Genomic DNA, 19,412 nt, shown 5'->3' on the forward strand with positions numbered 1-19,412 from the left:
ATTTCCACGAAGAAACACAAGCATCTGAAAGTGTTCATTTGATCTTTTGCTGCGTTTTGGTTTCAATATGTCTTTGCCCATTGAAAACATTCTTTCAACTGCAGCGTTGGAAAGTATTGGCGTCTTGTAGCGAAAAAAAGACATTCAAAAGTATACGAGCCGTGGCCCAGTGGTTAGCGCGTTGGGCTCGCAGTCGAGAGCCTGCATGTTCGACTCCAGCCACCCGCACTTGCTGTTGTTTCTCTGGGCAAGAAACTTAACGATAATTGCCTCTACCTAGTGATCGATTTCGAGTAATGGGTAGTACCAAATTTAGTAGACAACTTTAGTAGACAAATTTAGTAGAGTAGACAACCGGAAACAGATATTGCCGTCGGCTGCAGCGTGGGTCAGGTGTATGTCGGAAGGCGTACACCGATGCATAGCGCTCAAGTCCGCTTTCCGCAATGCAGGATAAAGATAAACAAACAAACAAACAAACCCTACGCTAAAAAACCGCAAAAACTTTACGGCGTAGCCTCAAGCGACAACTGTCCAAAAAAATGTGGCCGTGGCTCAAGAACTTCCAAGTCATCAAATCTGGGTCTTCTAAACAAACGTTTAGACATCACTGTCAGACGCCACAAGCAGTTTTTCGTCTTTTATTTCAATTGTAATTGGTGAAACCTATTTGTTCGAGTCTGGCAACACCTTTACGTCATTGCTTAGTGTTGCCAACAGTGATGTTTTTCCGAAAATTTAGTCTTGTGTTTTTTGACTTTGAGTAAGGCATTTGTTTTGGATTGCAGGTTGCTTGTTTTTTTTTTTTAATTGCAGCTTTTTTAGATTATGATTTTGTTTATGAGGCTAGATTGAGAGTGCTTTGCTGTAAGAGTAGTCAATATTTTCCTTTTTACTTCAAGATAATTATTGCATAGAAACTACCTCTTAAGTCTTAAGAAATGTTGCTGCAGTGCAGAGGAGCATATTTCTCAATGTTTAGGTAAATTTGCGGTGTACTGGTACTGGGAATAAAACGGCAGATAAAGTGTAGAGAAAGAAAGGTGGCAGCAGATTTTGGTGACCTTTTTGTCTTTTGCTGCCATCTTTCTGTGAATTATGTTTGTTGACATTGTGTTTTTGAAACAAATAAACTGAACTCAACAGAAACCCACTCTGATGGTGAGGTTCTGCATTTTTTTTCATTTATAGAAATTGCCTTGCAGCAACAGTTGATACACAAAAAGACAAGCAGTTGGGTTAGGGACTTTTTTTAGAGATTACTTCTAACTGCAGAAAACCACCATCTTTTCTTATTCCTAGATCACAACTCACAAGTTTCGATAAAATGCATGTTTACTGTGGTTATGCGGTACAGTAGCAGTAGTTTTTCACACGCTTTTGGAACTCAATTTCCCAGTCATTAGCAACATTGATGAGTTACAAATATGCCACTAAAGGTGAAACTCAATCCATTAAACCTACTCAATCAAAAATGAACCAAAAAGATAATCATCACAAAGAGGTGTTTTGACAGTGAGGATTTGATATGACAGCAATGTATGGTACATTATTTATGAAATGAATGGTTTTTGTATAAATGCTTTGAACTGAGTGAATGCACTTTAATATCTATGTACGATAACCTAAAGTTTTGAAATAAAGATTGGCAAATGGCAAAAACCTTACATTCGATCGAATAACCATCAAGTTTATGCTTATTGCATTGGATGCCATGTGTTACAACACTGTTTTATTTTAGGCTAAATGATTTCTTTGTGGTTAAAGTGTTCCATTGCTAAAACAACTGCAAGTTTTTTGCTGTTTGTTATTTCTATTGGATTTGTTTTGAGTGCATCGGAAAGTAATGTAACAGTAAGCACTGAAAAAACAAAGGATAGCTTGAAGCCTATAGATTTGTATCTAAACTTGTTCAAAGTGAAAAGAAAAGAACATTTAGCTGCCATTCAGAAAATAATCCTGGTTGACAATGTTTCAAAACAGGCTGCATTCATTAAAGTCATGATGGAAACTATTATAAAAGTAAGTACGGTATTATTTTAATTCATTTTATCTCAAATTTGGGAGCTGGTTTACAAGGTTCCCCTTTGGTTAAAAAAGCGATGACGTCACGGAGGAGGTATCCACCAAAAAAATAGTAGAAAAGTGGGGTGAAATCAGTCAACCATGACGATAAACAGCATTTATCTGCTGGAAACCGACTTTAACCATTTATCCCACAAATATTTTTAAAGATACCAGCATTTAATAAACGCTCATCTAAAGAACATAATCTGTCTATTTACAAGCAAAAGTTGAGGTTGAATCGAAGCAAGTATACAAGTCTCCCCGGGTCTGCGATCATTATAATTATGTCTTTATTAAATTATTTGTAAGTTGCTTGTTTCTGCTTCGATTTTAACAATTGAACCATTGCTGGAAAGCAGAAGCTATTGTCTATCCAAATAAAGGTGAGCCAGACTCTAAAAGTTAAAAATATTTCTTAGGTAAAGAATTGAACTTGACCGACTTTAACCATTTATCCCACAAATATTTTTAAAGATACCAGCATTTAATAAACGCTCATCTAAACAACATATCTCTGTCTATTTACAAGCAATAGTTGAGGTTGATAGCTTTTTCACAAAGCGAGCAACCGGGCTTCAAACACAAGCAAATAGCGGCCGATGACTCGTTGCATTTACGAATCGAAGCAAGTATACAAGTCTCCCCTGGTCTGCGATCATTATAATTATGTCTTTATTAAATTATTTGTAAGTTGCTTGTTTCTGCTTCGATTTTAACAATTGAACCATTGCTGGAAAGCACAAGCTATTGTCTATCCAAATAAAGGTGAGCCAGACTCTAAAAGTTAAAAATATTTCTTAGGTAAAGAGTTGAACTTGACCGACTTTAACCATTTATCCCACAAATATTTTTAAAGATACCAGCATTTAATAAACGCTCATCTAAACAACATATCTCTGTCTATTTACAAGCAATAGTTGAGGTTGATAGCTTTTTCACAAAGCGAGCAACCGGACTTCAAACACAAGCAAATAGCGGCCGATGACTCGTTGCATTACGAATCGAAGCAAGTATAGGCTACAAGTCTCCCCTGGTCTGCGATCATTATATGTCTTTATTAAATTAGTTGTAAGTTGCTTGTTTCTGCTTCGATTTTAACAATTGAACCATTGCTGGAAAGCAGAAGCTATCGTCTTTCGAAATAAATGTGAGCCAGATTCTAAAAGTTAAAAATATTTCTTAGGTAAGGAGTTGAACTTGACCGACTGTAACCAATAATCCCACAAATATTTTTAAAGATACCAGCATTTAATAAACGCTAATCTAAAGAACATATCTCTGTCTATTTACAAGCAAAAGTTGAGGTTGATAGCTTTTTTACAAAGCGAGCAACCGGGCTTTAAACACAAGCAAATAGCGCCCGATGACTCGTTGCAATTCTGAATCGAAGCAAGTATACAAGTCTCCCCTGGTCTGCGATGATTTTATGCCTTTATAAAATTAGTTGTAAGTTGCTTGTTTCTGCTTCGATTTTAACGATCGAACCATTGCTGGAAAGCAGAAGCTATCGTCTATCCAAATAAAGGTGATCCAGACTCTAAAATTTAAAAGTATTTCTTAGGTAAAGAGTTGAACTTGACCGACTTCAACCATCTATCCCACAAATATTTTTTTAAATACTAGCATTTAATCAAACGTTAATCTAAAGAACATATCTCTGTCTATTTACAAGCAAAAGTTGAGGTTGATAGCTTTTTCACAAAGCGAGCAACCGGGCTTCAAACACAAGCAAATAGCGGCCGATGACTCGTTGCATTTCCGAATTGAAGCAAGTATACAAGTTTCCCCCGGTCTGCGATCATTATATGTCTTTATTAAATTAGTTGTAATTTGCTTGTTTCTGCTTCGATTTTAACAATTGAACCATTGCTGGAAAGCACAAGCTATTGTCTACCTAAATAAAGCTAATCGAAGCAGAAACAAGCAACTTACAACTAATTTAATGAAGACATATAATGATCGCAGACCGGGGGAAACTTGTATATTATACTTGCTTCAATTCGGAAATGCAACGAGTCATCGGGCGCTATTTGCTTGTGTTTGAAGCCCGGTTGCTCGCTTTGTGAAAAAGCTATCAACCTCAACTATTGCTTGTAAATAGACAGAGATATGTTCTTTAGATTAACGTTTATTAAATGCTGGTATCTTAAAAAATATTTGTGGGATAGATGGTTGAAGTCGGTCAAGTTCAACTTTTTACCTAAGAAATATTTTTAAAGTTTAGAGTCTGGCTTTGCTTTAGTTGGGTAGACGTTAGCTTGTGCTTTCCAGCAATGGTTCAATTGTTAAAATCGAAGCAGAAACAAGCAACTTACAACTAATTTAATAAAGACATATAATGATTGCAGACCCGGGGAGACTTGTATACTTGCTTCAATTCGGAAATGCAACGAGTCATCGGGCGCTATTTGCTTGTGTTTAAAGCCTGGTTGCTCGCTTTGTAAAAAAGCTATCAACCTCAACTTTTGCTTGTTAATAGACAGAGATATGTTCTTTAAATTAGCGTTGATTAAATGCTGGTATTTTTGAAGGTATTTTTCGTATAAATGGTTAAACTCGGTCAAGTTCAACTCCTTACCTAGGAAATATTTTTACTTTTTAGAGTCTGGCTCACCTTGATTTGAATAGACAATAGCTTCTGCTTTCCAGCAATGGTTCGATTGTTAAAATCGAAGCAGAAACAAGCAACTTACAACTAATTTAATAAAGACATATAATGATCGCAGACCGGGGGAAACTTGTATACTTGCTTCAATTCGGAAATGCAACGAGTCATCGGGCGCTATTTGCTTGTGTTTGAAGCCCGGTTGCTCGCTTTGTGAAAAAGCTATCAACCTCAACTTTTGCTTGTAAATAGACAGAGATATGTTCTTTAGATGAGCGTTTATTAAATGCTGGTATCTTTAAAAATATTTGTGGGATAAATGGTTAAAGTCGGTCAAGTTCAATTCTTTACCTAAGAAATATTTTTAACTTTTAAAGTCTGGCCCACCTTTATTTGGGTAGACGATAGCTTGTGCTTTCCAGCTATGGTTCAATTGTAAAAATCGAATCAGAAACGACAGATAAATGCTGGTATCTTTAGAAGTATTCTTCGGATAAATAATGAAACTTGGTCAAGTTTAACTCATTTCTAAGGAGTTATGTGGTGTTTTTCGGGCCTGTGTTACATTACTTTGCATAGGTGAGATCTTCTGCTTGGTAGGGCTGGTTCAATTGTAAAAATTGAAGCAGAAACAAGCAACTTACAACTAATGTAATAATGACATATAATGATCGCAGACCCGGGGAGACTTGTAGGCCTATACTTGCTTCGATTCGTAAATGCAACGAGTCATCGTGCGCTATTTGCTTGTGTTTGAAGCCCGGTTGCTCGCTTTGTGAAAAAGCTATCAACCTCAACTATTGCTTGTAAATAGACAGAGATATGTTCTTTAGATGAGCGTTTATTAAATGCTGGTATCTTTAAAAATATTTGTGGGATAAATGGTTAAAGTCGGTCAAGTTCAATTCTTTACCTAAGAAATATTTTTAAAGTTTAGAGTCTGGCTCACCTTTATTTGGATAGACAATAGCTTCTGCTTTCCAGCAATGGTTCAATTGTTAAAATCGAAGCAGAAACAAGCAACTTACAAATAATTTAATAAAGACATAATTATAATGATCGCAGACCCGGGGAGACTTGTATACTTGCTTCGATTCGTAAATGCAACGAGTCATCGGCCGCTATTTGCTTGTGTTTGAAGCCCGGTTGCTCGCTTTGTGAAAAAGCTATCAACCTCAACTATTGCTTGTAAATAGACAGAGATATGTTCTTTAGATGAGCGTTTATTAAATGCTGGTATCTTTAGAAATATTTGTGGGATAAATGGTTAAAGTCGGTCAAGTTCAATTCTTTACCTAAGAAATATTTTTAACTTTTAGAGTCTGGCTCACCTTTATTTGGATAGACAATAGCTTCTGCTTTCCAGCAATGGTTCAATTGTTAAAATCGAAGCAGAAACAAGCAACTTACAAATAATTTAATAAAGACATAATTATAATGATCGCAGACCAGGGGAGACTTGTATACTTGCTTCGATTCAACCTCAACTTTTGCTTGTAAATAGACAGAGATATGTTCTTTAGATGAGCGTTTATTAAATGCTGGTATCTTTAAAAATATTTGTGGGATAAATGGTTAAAGTCGGTTTCCAGCAGATAAATGCTGTTTATCATCATGGTTGACTGATTTCACCCCACTTTTCTACTATTTTTTTGGTGGATACCTCCTCCGTGACGTCATCGCCTTTTTAACCAAAGGGGAACCTTGTAAACCAGCTCCCAAATTTGATATAACATATTGCTAATTTACGTATATCCTATAATTCATTGTTTTTATTAGGCTATGTTTGCACTGGCTGTAAACTAATTGGCTGTAAACTTTAGGTCTCGTAGAAGTAGATTTTAAGCTTTCCAGTATTGGAAAAAGGCTTTGTTGGAAATACATTTTTGCTTGAAATTATTGAGACCTTAAACTTTTTTCTAGAAAAAACTGCTTTGCTTTGTCTTTGCTGAAACTGCTAGCATTTATATCAGTCATTTTTTGGTATACAATGCATACTTGTACTCAGTGATGGGCATTATCGGTGATAATTTACCGGCGATAATTATCGGCAATAAATTTTTATTGCTTATCGTTATCGCTCAATTATTTTTTTCAGTTATCGTTTATCGTTATCGCCAAAGGCAATAGGCCTATCTGATTATCGCTCATAAATTTTATTTCGGATCAACACACAAGTGGAAAGACCATGAAAAGTAATATTTTTACTAGCCACCTAGTTAATGAAACTAAAATGGAAACCAGTTTTTCTTCAGTGCCTGAAGTGTGTGTGTCAGGTTGTTGTCAGGAGAGGGGGCATGCCCCCCTGCAGCGACGGCCCTGACAACACAATAATTTTTAGAGTTGCAAATTGCAATGCAATGAAATGCATGCAACAATTCAAAGTAACACAACATCACTGAAACAAGTCATTGCAGAATATGATATTGCTTGAAGCATTTGACATGCAGACCGACATCACATTTTTTGCATCTTGTAAGTTAGTAGTTTTTGCATGACAATAGGCGCATCAAGTTGCATGGTAAAATTATGCTAAATACAGTAGCCTATTCACAGTATGCACATTTTTACTACCAATAACGCTTAAGATTACTGATAAATTTTCAAGCATTTTGCGTTTTTTTGGAATTTTTTCAATTATTGCTGACTTTGCTGTAAACAGCCCTTTAAGCAGAAAGCAAAATACAAAATTTGGAATTTTTTATGGTATTTTCATTTGAATTAATTATTTTGCCTACTGCACGTAAGCGGCAGTAGGCTATAACTCAATTGATAAAAGCATCCAACTGGTATCTGAAGGTATAATTATAAGCACGGCGGTTACCTCAGTGGTTTGATTCTGGATCAAGAGGTTTAAGATTCGATACCCACTGCCGCTGTTGCGATTCTATTCATGCATAACTTACAAAGAGTTTTGTCTCTTTACAATATAGTATGATCGATTTTTTGTCATGTTGATGAAAACAGTTCGTGCTGCATGGGATGGGGCAGTGCTAATCAAGAAAAAAAATATCGTTATCGGACATTATCGGCGATACTTTTATCGTTTATCGTTATCGCTTAACTTTTTTTTGATTTATTGTTATCGCTTTAGGCATTTTTCGTTTATCGATTATCGTTATCGCTTTACTGAAAAATGAGTTATCGCGCCCAACACTGCTTGTACTACAGTGGATCTTGTTTGATCACCCTACAGTTAATTGAACCACCTGCTTGACTTAATTTAAGCAGCTGTTTTCTCTGGTTTCAAATCCATTTTTTGGATAGTTTTCTACATTTAAATCATACCAGCACAATTTTTATAATATTAGACCTATATGGTATAATTTTTGTTCAGTGCTTATTTGAAAGGTATAATTGGTTTAGTCTTATAATAGTTGTGTCAGATAATAGTTAATAATATTAGACCTATATGGTATAATTTTTGTTCAGTGCTTATTTGAAAGATATATATAATAGTTAGTCTTATAATAGTTGTGTCAAAATGTTTCTTATCTCATTTATATTTATTTTTTTTTATTTCAGTGAAACACAAAGTCAATATTTGGATTTCCATGTATGCTGTGTAGTGTGTATACATACTTTGCAAAATTTGTAGTCGAATAAAAAGCATAATTTTAACTGAAAATGCTGTTTTACATGCTTTTCTAATAACCTGTGCTCTTACTATCATTTCAGACTTTGTCAAAGGCGATGTTGAACTTGCAAGTTAATGACTATGCTGTTGATCAAGGCTTCCCTGAAGATGCAAATATTAAAGATGGTGAGAAATGAAGCTTTTGTGCAGCACAATATTATTGTGTACTGGGTCTGCAATATATAAATCAGAATTATACCAAATGCACATTTCTTACAGTTTCTACCACTGATTTTTAATTTCTTATACAAGTTGCAAATTATTATTGAAGCTATGTCATTCATCTTGTTTGAACTATGCTTGTAGATATACAATTATACATGAATCAGTTATATATATGAAAAGTTTAAAACTGCAGTTTTTTAGAACTTTCAATCAGTGCAATTGCATTTTCAAGAACAGAATGCATTTCCTAATCGCATATTTATCCTTAAACTGGTCTTTAATATTTTGTGTTTTAGAAGCTATGCTGTTATTTTGTTTACTCTTAATTTAATGATTGGTACAATAAGCAAAAAGTATTATACAGGACTTTCTTCTGTCTACTGTTGTCACAGCTTCCTTAATTTTTTACTGTTGAAAACACTGCATGTAAAGTTGCATTGGTTTCCTATGAGATAGGAAGTTTGTGCGGTGTACGGTACATAAATTGTAATCTACCTAAGTTAATCAGATATAGCTTCGGTAGAGAGTTTGTCTTGTTGAACCATAGGCATACGAAGCCGAGCAACGTGATCAAGTTTAACATCTTCAAGTTTATTACATGAACATAAAACTACGCAACAAATTGAGTATTGAACGTTTTCGACATCACAAGATGTTCTCTTCAGGAATAATATACATACAAATTAACTACATCTGAAAAACGGAATGGCCCGTTTCGGTGAGTCCGATCCCTTAACGGGGGATTTTATCAATTTTTTTTTTAAATTATCGTGTACCGTAGCCTAATTATCATTGCCGTTTTAGGGTTTGGGGTTAGGGTTAGAGGTTAGGAACTCACCGAATCGGACTCACCGAATAGTAGCAGACCCTCTCAAAAAATACAATGGTTAACTAAATCTATAAACAGAAAAAGACAAAAACTGCACATGATATGGTAGAAAGGCAAGGTGCGAAAAAACTAATTTTAAAATACAGAGAGCAAGAAAGACGCGGTTACCTTTGATTCTCGTGGAGCCTATATCGTTGAGTTTGAGCTAGTCAGAAGTACTGTGCAGTTTTTGTCTTTTTCTGTTTATAGATTTAGTTAACCATTGTATTTTTCAGATGTAGTTAAGTTGTATGTATATTATCCCTGAAGAGGACATTTTGTGATGTCGAAAACGTTCGATACTTAATTTGTTGCGTAGTTTTATGTTTATGTAAATGTAATAAACTTGAAGATGTTAAACTTGATCACGTTGCTCGGCTTCGTATGCCTATGGTTTAATCAGATATTGTAGGTATTTATTTGACAATATATTATACTTTTTTTGTAGATTTATCCAAGGTTTTGGAAAATACTGCGCTATTTACTGACCTTATTGTAAGGTTTCCCCAAGCTGGTCACATTTTCTATGAAAAGCAAAAGAAGGCATGGAAAAAAGTGATGCACGAAGCCATAGACATTTCTAGTCATTCTGGGGTGTTTAGTGGTGATTATGATGTGCTTCTTCACAGTGTAAGTTTATTCTTTTTTTATATTATACATACAGTTTATTTGGGATGATGTGATAAACTGAAGATATCTTTGCCCTTGGACTAAGAAAGCCCATTTGAAAGCTTGATTCTGGCATTTCAGCGCTTGAATCACTGTTCAGGCTTTAACGACTGTCGCAAGATGATTTTCTTATAGATTTTGGTCGTATAGATTTTGGTATGACGAAAAGACGTTGCAAAAACAAATTACCATGAAAGACTCAAAAAAAAGCTCAGTTGTCCGCACCGAAACGGGGTCTCCGAAAGGTTGTCTCTCGAGTATGTCGCGCCGAAATGACGTAGACCGTTCTGGGAGTCCAATCATTGTGGCTTGGCTTTCCCATTTCAAATTATGTATAATTGTATAGCAGTCACCTGTGATGATAATAAATAAAATATTTCAGTGCAGCATCAACACAGCCTTCAACTTTTTCAGCAAATTGTCCTCTCTGATTACAATAGACTTCCTTAAGGAAAGTGTGAAAGCGTTTCTTTTTAAAATCAGCAACAATAAATTAAATGTGATACAAGCAAAACGTTTTGTTTTTCAACTTCTTTAAGTGGACAATTTTGCAATTGCAGCTGAAGCAAGAGCTAGGAATTGGACCGAAAGATGAAAATTACAAAAATCCATTTTTGAAAACGACTAATCCGTCGGTAAGTTTATCCACCAAAGTTGTTTGTATTATTTCGTGTTCTGTCTATTTAGAAACACTTACAATTATTTTTTATCTTCAATAATTCTTTTTTATTTTCTAAACAGGATGAACTGACCAGCGAGGAAAGAAAAAAACTGTATAACGTGGCCAAAAGCAAACAGAAGTTAAAAAAGAAAAAGGAAAAAAGAACGGGACCGAAAATGACATCACACATAGAACTGTGACAAAGTGATATGCATGTTAGCAAAGAGATTAGAGATATACGGCGACACTCTTTTAGATTATCATGCAGTAACGCCGTCCGGATAAAAAGGAGTGGTACTGGTAGACCTATTTTTTGTCAGCCTGAAAAATCATACTTCCCTAGACTTTTATGAACTAGAATCACTTCTGACCAATTCAATCATAAGCTTATCACACCAGTGTCTGAACCAGATGAAAGCGTTGTTTATTTTTTATGTTGTTGTTGTCACAGAAAGGGTCATTAAAAATTGAGTGAAATTTTGAGACAATGTCAGCGTTTCTAAATTTTATAAAACGAAATTTGCTGTTGCACACTGACACCTACTTTACCGCCTACAACCGTTCTACTATGGCCTTCTTTGCCAATTCCGAGGTGCTCAGGACTTTTCAGTTTATTTTGATGAGAAATATTTGTGTCTGTTGCTTGTAGTTCATCCTGATACGAAATACAGCATACCCTGCAATCAACTCGTGTCCTCATTAGGAGACGTGCCCTAAAATGTTTTTAAAGTAGTCTTAATCAAATTTTATAATTTCCTGTTTTTTTTTCGCGAAATTTTGTGTTTGGCCTTGGTAACAAAGCAAAGGTAGTCCTCCCATGCTTGATTCCAGCGTCGGGTATAAGAATATAAGGTTCTCATTGTACCAAGCCTTCGGTACTAACGAGATTAGGGTGGTCAGTTCCTTTCTCTCGGCCGCCTTTCTTGCAGCAATTATGCCAATCCAATTTATTACACCTTAGATAGGGGTGAGCGGTGTTTTCAACAATTTATATGTGCGTTTCTCGGCAGCCGATTTGTAGCAAGAATTGACAGCGATAGACACCGTGTTTCGCCCATGAGGCTGGGCTCGTCTCAACGCCCCTCTCTTCACATTTATATGTGCCTTTGGTTTTACTAAAATCGTGAATTTAAACGCACAAAGTATAACTTCTGTTTGATTAGTTAAGCTTTTTACACTAAAAAAGCCTAAAAATTGTTTTAAAGGCAGCAGTTTATAAACACTGACACACAGTGAACGGTTTATGTCGTCTCTGAGAACAGGATGAAAGCATATCTCCCATATCGTCCTTTGTAGTGCTGCAGCGAGAATTAAGTGTAACCTGTTTTAATGACAAATTAGCCGAATAACCGTTTTTACATGTTAGAGCGAGATGACGGATTGAGCGAACTGGGATGTTTACAAAAGATAAAAATTCAGCCGTGACTGACAAAAATGTGACAAACTGAAGGAAAAGAGGGTCTCTAGTTTCTACAGCTAACGTCATGCAAATGGAATAACTTTTCAGCCCCGGTTTTCAGCTAAAAAAATTAGTCTATTTAGCAGTAGCGTAATTCAACATCTGCACGCATTGAAAGAATAGTTTTTTTACCAGAGACAACATGCCTTGGACGAGTGTCGAAGTGGCGTCCGTCAGTTGGTCTGATCACAAAACGAAAAAATTGTTACAGTTTGGAAGATGCCACCAACAACGGTGGCGAAACTTTAACGGGATGACCTTAGTGAAGTACACGCATGACATGGCCCCCGCTACCGAAGGCAGGCGTAGCTAGCAATCTAGCAGAGTACAAAACTGGAAACAGTTTTTAGACAAACATCAACATTTTGCTTGCGGCTCCTGAATATATAATGTGAACGACAAGTTCTCCATAAATAAAAGTGAGGGTTGTATTGACAAAGGTATAAACTGTCCCGATTAAAAATGAAAAATTACAAAACATTTTCAAACGAGTAAAAAATTAAGAATCTGTTTTAGACAGAAAAACAAAAAGCTTTCGCTCACACATGTCTTTGTTCTCGCATTGAAAACTTGAGATTACTCAAAGTAAAAAATAATTATGCTTGAAGTGCATGTCGCATCTGTTAGCATGAAAGGTGGCAATCGCTACCAAAGCAGGTTTGATCCAATATCTGGCAAGCAAATGCAGCAATTTTTAGCGAGTAAAAATGGTAACTTCTGCTCGCTCTTCTTAACCCAAAAATACTATTTCTCTTGATGGCCTCAAGAATTTATTCCTTAATTAAGAATTGACCATCTCTCCCTCAAGCGGGAATGGCATCCCCCGTGTGCTCTCATCCACGAATGGATATCATTTGCTACGAGTTGGTCTCATCATCAGGACAATTATACATGGAAGCGTTTCTTCGTTTAAACTTCCTCACTTGTGGAGTGCTCGTTGTAATGCCATCTTTAGGGAGTTCAGTCATGGGGCTGCCGTTGCTTTTTCTCTTTTTAGACAACTCCGATAAGTCACTTTCAGAGCTTTCCAAGTCCAGTGAAGACATCACAAGAGGTGCTTTAGGATCTCCATCAGGAGCAAGTGCAGTCATTTTCGGCGTACTAGCCATAGGTTTAGGAAGATTCATGAAGTTTGCAGCAAGTCGTACCGGAGTTTTAGAGGAAAGCGTATCCGGTCCTCTGCAAGCACGGAATAAAGTTTGTCAATATATAAAAGCAGTAAAAATGAAATGCTTTCCAAATATTATTCCATGAACAGTGGCACAATAAAGAGCAAAAAGTAGGGAGTAAAGTTCCCCATGTTATATTTTAAACAGACAAAAGAAAGTAACTTCAGCGGGTTTATACTTCTTCGTGTAATAGAATATGTTAAACCCGTTGCAGTTACTTTGTTTTGTTTGTCTATGATTCAACAAAACGAACTCTCTACCAAAGCTTTATATTTTAAAATAGCTGGGATTTTACTACTTTTCTGTTGATGTTTGCAAATTGACGTCACGGTCTGGGTATAATCAAAATACTATTGTGGAATTCGTCATCTCAAAGGGATTAAAAGAAAGTGACAAATTATGCAAACAGGTTAAAACTATAGGAATTCTGTGGGGATCGATGCAAATATGATTACTTATACTAAATTTAAATAGCAACACAATGCCGTGAGATACACGCCATGCCAAACAAACCTCTCATTCTGAGCGGCAGCAGAAGTTGAATCATCTAATTCCATGGCTTCGCATTCAATTTCTTCGCGAGCTGCTTGTCTATCTTGCAGTGGAACAGCATCGTCTGTAATTTAGAGATTTTCTAATTCAAAATCAAAGTAAAAAAAATTAGGGATCAATTAACCGATTTACGATCAAATCAACTTTGATGTCTGCCGACGTTGAATCGGTGTAAACTGGACTGATTTGTTAAAAGATATCCAACAAGGTGCCAAGTTTGCTGATGTTTGGCTTGAGATTAAGCCCAACGCTTCAACTTCATATACTTGAGCAATACGAAAACTTCCTCAAGTTCTCATTTGAAAGGAATCTGCCGCATGAGTCCGTAAGTAACTTCACAAGTTTGACGTTCAATATCTATCGACGATTCAAACTAAAAAAATGGTCACTTAAGAAACATCACGTCATATGTCTCACCATCATCATCCTCATCATCAAGATCTATTTCATCAGGATTGATGGATGCATTGCTGATTATCGTACTAGGCATCTCCTCTCCATCGTCACTGAACCTTGATGACGCGTTAAAACTCACATCTCCTCCACCATCTGCCTGCAAGGGAATAAGAATTTGACACAGTTTCGACCTAAAATTTCTTCACGTTGATTTGGTTTTTGATTCGCATAGCATTCATCGTGAAGAACTCCGTTTGATTGGGAAGCAGAATAAAGTAAATTTCGTTTGAGCAAAAAGTCGCTCCGAACAGCTATACCGAATTACTGATCCCAATGCGCTTACCGACTCGAAAGCACAATTGCATCTCAATGTTATCGATAAGACAGCTTGACAGCTTCTGGTGTTATTTCCAAAACAGCCAAGGGCCAAGAAAACACGTTCGTCCTCAACTGATGCTAGAGTTGACCATTTTCAGACTTCTTTTATAACAATAATGCTTATTTTTATACAGCGCTGTATCCATTGCAGAATGCGTTGCTTCTCAATACTTTACAAGGCAGACAGTGTCAATGTAGCTGTATAAAGGCGCAACCAAGTACATTATTACCCGAACCCATTCCATTTCCCAGTGCCAAGCAGGAATTAGATTTAGTACCATTTTTAAAAAGTCTTTGGTATGACCCGACAGGGTATCGAACCCATGCCTACCGATTCAAAGGCAGACGCACTAACCACCAAGCCGGTTGAACAGATTGATTAGCCGTGATCTCCCTAATAAACTCCTTCTATTTTGTTCGGTCTACAATTTTGTTTTAGAAGGTTACATTGCCTCTTTTTCGTTTACAAGTTCTCGGGGTTTCAAGCGAGATATTTTTAGGCTCAAAACTAAAAAAAAATGTTAAATTCTAATCTACAAGTACAACCAGCCTCTTAGAAATTATATAATGCGGAAAAAAATTGAGTGACTTACTTGGATCAACATCATCACTGGGTCGTTAATTTCAAGTCTTCCGCACAGTTCCGTCGTTTGTTGGTTGATTTGACATTGCACAGGGACATGCCTCATTGGTTTTTCGGGATCGTGTACACATGAGTCGACTTTACGGAAATTGCATGGGATGGTCAGGTCGTTGTCCATTATTTTCATTATCTGCAGCATATAAGGAAACAAAAAACTATTGTCTAACATTGATCAGCGCTGTCGAAATAGCACTAGTTTCTATCGTATAAGAAAAAACAAGTTATTAAGGTGGTCTCATTCTTAGGTACTGAGCTTCAAGGAATGGAAAGATAAGGTTCTTATCACAGTCACACTAAGCCGTCGGCACTAACGAGAAAAGGGTGGCCGATTCCTTTCTCCCGGCCGCTTTTCCTTCAGCAATTATGCCCACTTAATTTATTACACTAAGATTATAGAAAGGAAAATTTTGTGAAAAGCCTTACCTCTTCCATTTTGTCATCATCGACGCCGTAACTGTCGCTTGATTTTCCCATGAGTAAGTTGAAAGGTCGTGGAGAAGTTGACATCAGTTCATTCGTAGTCTTGAGCACTGCAAGCCATTCCGCATCGTACGACAATTCAGCTGAAGCAACATATAAAATTCGGTAACAAACAAAGACATGTCTCATTTTTGATCAGACAACTACTGCATATTTGGCTGTGGCTGCCAGAGTTCTGAAAGCATGTTTGAGAAAAACTTTGAAAGCTTATTGCTGCGTGTTCATATTATCAAACGTTGATGAAAACGTTGTTATGTGTGCAGCTCCGTTAGAAATGCAACTAGTGATCTTTAAAGTTTAAAATGTCTCATTGAAGCATAAATATTGTGACCAGTGGCATGTTTGCTACTAACCTGAATCATTCTCATCACAATCTACGTCTAACACTTGTAAGAAATCTCTTCTTGGCAGGCACTTGTCTAAAGCAAGAAAACGAGTGACAGTGTTCTGAAAAAAAAATCATATTGTATATAAACTTAAAACCTTGATTCATCATTATCGTTCCTCGTATTGAGGGTTACGGGCAATGTGCCATTGTTTACGATCATGAGCTTGTGGTAGTGTGGTACCGTAGTTTCATAAGTTAGTTTCGTCGATTTAGAGATGCTGTTGTCCGCATCATTCTTGGTCTGCATTTGTTTCTTTTACCATTTACTTTCCCTTCTATTAATCTTTGTAGAAATTTTGATCAAGTAGCCCAACCAAAAGCGTTTTAACTAAAGCCTCATCATACCTTATTGACCAGGGATGCCAGATCAATTTCGTGAATTTGATGTTGAACTTTGGCCACAAACTTAATATGCATATGACCAGAGAACCAATAAATGGGTCGAAGAGTATTGAGCAAATCCCATGCCGGTAAGCTTCCAAGCTGGTTATTTCTCACATCATCTGAAAACATAAATCATTTAGATTTAATTATTTTGACACAAACAATAAATGAGAAGACGTCAAGCCTAATAGAATGTGGCAATATAATGATTTTTTTGTAAAATTTCTTCAATTTTAAACCATGTAAACAGAGTAGGCGTTAGAATTGTGATATAGTGTAAAACTCTTACTTGCAAAATGTTTCTTTTTCTGCAACAAGTCGTCCTTATCACCGTGATTTACGATTCCATTCGGCCAGTCATGCGACAACATGATATCAATGGGTTTTTTCAACTGCTTTAACCTGATCATAAAAATACTTTCAACATTAATAAAGAGAGTTACGGTAGTCAATGAAAAAGTTAAAAATTTCAAATAAAATATCACAACTGCTGATAAGGCCTGATCATCATCTAATAGGATTTCAATAAAAGGTTTTAGTTTTTTACCTAAACAAAATCCTGCTTAAATATTAACATCTATGCAATATCAGCATAAAATGATAAACTTATTAACAAAATTTATTCTGAAACATGACCAAAGTAAAATTGTTACCAATACCGCTGCACAAGCCATACATGATGTGACAGATACAAAAAAAAAAACATGATAGATACAAGCTAGGTCAATATTGCGGAAGCAAAAGATACTTGTAAATATAATCATCTTCATTCCCAATGCAAACTTTGCATTAACAAAATATGTGAAAACTAGAATAACATGCAGACAAAAGGATTAAAGCAGTAAACTACTGACAACTTTGTACCTAAATACTTCCATGTGTCGAACATGATAAACACTGCGCATTGTTTGCTGGGTGTAAGGAGGTATCTCATAATGACCCTTTGAGTAATCATGTTGCTTAAAAATTCCGGAAAGACCTCCAATACGTAAGCCTTTATAATTGACAACTCCAGCATATCCGAGATAGTAAATTTTAGGGGCCACCCAGCCGCCGTAGGGCAATTCCTGCACAAAACATGCCATTAGTTATGATAGTCATGAATATGCATATTGCCTATGAATTACAAGGATTTGTTGTCTAGAAGAGTAGCCTACATACACAATTATTAACATAGTAAATATTTTTTCATATTAAATGATATGAGACATTGCAAAAAAAATTATGAACTAGACAAAAATTGTTAAAACTTGGTTTGAGATTTTATTATGCAAAAAAACAAAAATCTACAACAGCAGAAACATTGTGGGTGGCAATAATGTATTGTTGGTGAAAACAGATAAGGCAGTTGGAGGTTATGCAAGCTTTTTAATATTATATCTGTCATCTTTCTTCAACTTCAAATTTGGTTAAAAAATCTAAAGTTAAATCAAAGATGCATATACAGAACTCTAAGTTAAAAAGTTTGAAATGACGAATTCGAAAAATTGGAAATAAAGAACATGAATATTACGAGTTCAAAGTTTTGAATAAAATCGCATGTTTGCTACCTGTAGGTGATTAGAGGCCTCATGGTTTCCTCCAATGAAGATAGTCAGATATGGTGCAGTTTTAGTCCCGGCATAATATTTCCAAAAATCATTCATGGTTTTGTATTTATCTGGGACCGCCATGCATTGCAAGTCAACTTCATTTCGTATAGCTTCAAAATCTCCACAGCAAATGAGAAGATCAATTTTTACATTTTCTTTGGCTTCAATGTGTTGTAATGTTTCATATATTTTGTCAAGACTTCCATGACAACATCCTTCAATTGCAATATGCATGCTTATCTTTCACCACTGTTTTTACACCTTAACATACAACACATTTACTGACTAAATGTAGGTTTATGATTACAATATCAGCACCCTAGCCTAATAAGTACATTAAAATTTAATCTGTTAGCTATAGTTATTTCAGCTTCTTTAACTTTAAAGATGCCCGCTGAGACAACTTCATATCTATCTATTAACAATGCACAAATCATCCTCAAAATCATAGCCTACGGTAGTTACCGGTACTGTTACTAATTGTAGCTCTCAAGCCCAGGGGCAGATCTACCGGTTGGGCCTGATTGGTACAGGTTCATGAATTCAGATTCATGAAAAAAACATATTAATGTTTAACACTAGAACAACCAAGTGGCACTGAATTGTCTGTGGCATCACTATTTCACAGCATTTGTATAAGAGATATTCGGTAACATTAAGTTTTTGTATGCTGGTCTGCCGTGGTATTCTTGGTGAAGGCCTACCCATAAATTACGTTCTGAATCCGCCACTGCTCACGTTAAGCCTTGTAAAGTTTGCAACATTTAAATATGCCCACACCGCAGTTCTTCCAATGAGCTTTTCAAGCTCCCAAGAGTTCAATTTTAGTCAACTCAAGGTACTTTCTTTGAAACTCAGTTAATGTGTCAGTTTTAAACATTACACTGCAGTATTTGGAGCTGGTATACAAGTCTCCCCCGGCCCCCACCTCCCTTGGTAACTCATGACAAAGATGAATTGACCAAAACATGTGGATTGAAGTGTGTGAACAGTAAAGCAAAGGTAAAGTAGTTTCACCCTATATGTTTGGTGGAGTCCTGTCTTTGTCATGAGTTACCAGGGGGGAAGGGGGACTTGTATACCAGCTCCCAGTATTTTATGAAATAATGACAAAGCAATCATTTAAAATTATAGAACACATACTATAGTCAACACACGTGGTGCACTATAACTTTTTATTGATTTAAAAAAAAATTATGTTCTGTCTTTCCTTGCAAAGCATGGATTAATATCCAGCCAAGAGATGGGATAGCCATCTGAATTTAAAATATTGGTACCAGGTGAAAACGGCTAGGTTGG

The 19,412-nt window shown here is 36.1% G+C and overlaps 2 protein-coding genes across 2 annotated transcripts; one reads left to right on the forward strand and one right to left on the reverse strand.

Moving 5' to 3' along the window:
* The first annotated feature begins 1,746 nt into the window (after positions 1–1,746).
* LOC145783418 (coiled-coil domain-containing protein 134-like) lies at positions 1,747–11,401 on the forward strand. The gene is made up of 5 exons (XM_082595292.1): positions 1,747–2,022; positions 8,351–8,435; positions 9,791–9,972; positions 10,572–10,646; positions 10,753–11,401. Exons 1-5 carry the CDS (start codon positions 1,747–1,749, stop codon positions 10,870–10,872), a joined length of 738 nt encoding a protein of 245 aa, XP_082451418.1. The 3' UTR covers positions 10,873–11,401.
* A 1,144-nt stretch (positions 11,402–12,545) lies between these two features.
* Positions 12,546–18,414, reverse strand: LOC145783168 (lariat debranching enzyme-like). The gene is made up of 10 exons (XM_082594961.1): positions 18,072–18,414; positions 17,386–17,588; positions 16,811–16,923; positions 16,483–16,640; positions 16,103–16,196; positions 15,693–15,832; positions 15,220–15,399; positions 14,270–14,405; positions 13,814–13,916; positions 12,546–13,310 (listed from the first exon to the last, which is right to left on the reverse strand). Exons 1-10 carry the CDS (start codon positions 18,345–18,347, stop codon positions 12,989–12,991), a joined length of 1,725 nt encoding a protein of 574 aa, XP_082451087.1. The 5' UTR covers positions 18,348–18,414; the 3' UTR covers positions 12,546–12,988.
* Positions 18,415–19,412: the final 998 nt, after the last annotated feature.

Source organism: Aplidium turbinatum, chromosome 14, assembly GCF_918807975.1.
Source record: "Aplidium turbinatum chromosome 14, kaAplTurb1.1, whole genome shotgun sequence".
NCBI lineage: Eukaryota > Metazoa > Chordata > Ascidiacea > Aplousobranchia > Polyclinidae > Aplidium > Aplidium turbinatum.

What these genes read in the sequence shown, in the direction of transcription:
- LOC145783418 (XM_082595292.1), top strand. Translation starts at nt 1,747, where the DNA reads ATGATTTCTTTGTGGTTAAAGTGTTCCATTGCTAAAACAACTGCAAGT. An exon ending in TGATGGAAACTATTATAAAA is followed by an intron (nt 2,023 to 8,350) that starts GTAAGTACGGTA and finishes CTATCATTTCAG; the next exon opens with ACTTTGTCAAAGGCGATGTT. An exon ending in TGAAAACGACTAATCCGTCG is followed by an intron (nt 10,647 to 10,752) that starts GTAAGTTTATCC and finishes TTTTCTAAACAG; the next exon opens with GATGAACTGACCAGCGAGGA.
- LOC145783168 (XM_082594961.1), bottom strand. Translation starts at nt 18,347, where the DNA reads ATGCATATTGCAATTGAAGGATGTTGTCATGGAAGTCTTGACAAAATA. An exon ending in TTGTGATGAGAATGATTCAG is followed by an intron (nt 15,833 to 16,102) that starts GTTAGTAGCAAA and finishes ATGTTGCTTCAG; the next exon opens with CTGAATTGTCGTACGATGCG. An exon ending in TGATGATGAGGATGATGATG is followed by an intron (nt 13,917 to 14,269) that starts GTGAGACATATG and finishes TCTAAATTACAG; the next exon opens with ACGATGCTGTTCCACTGCAA.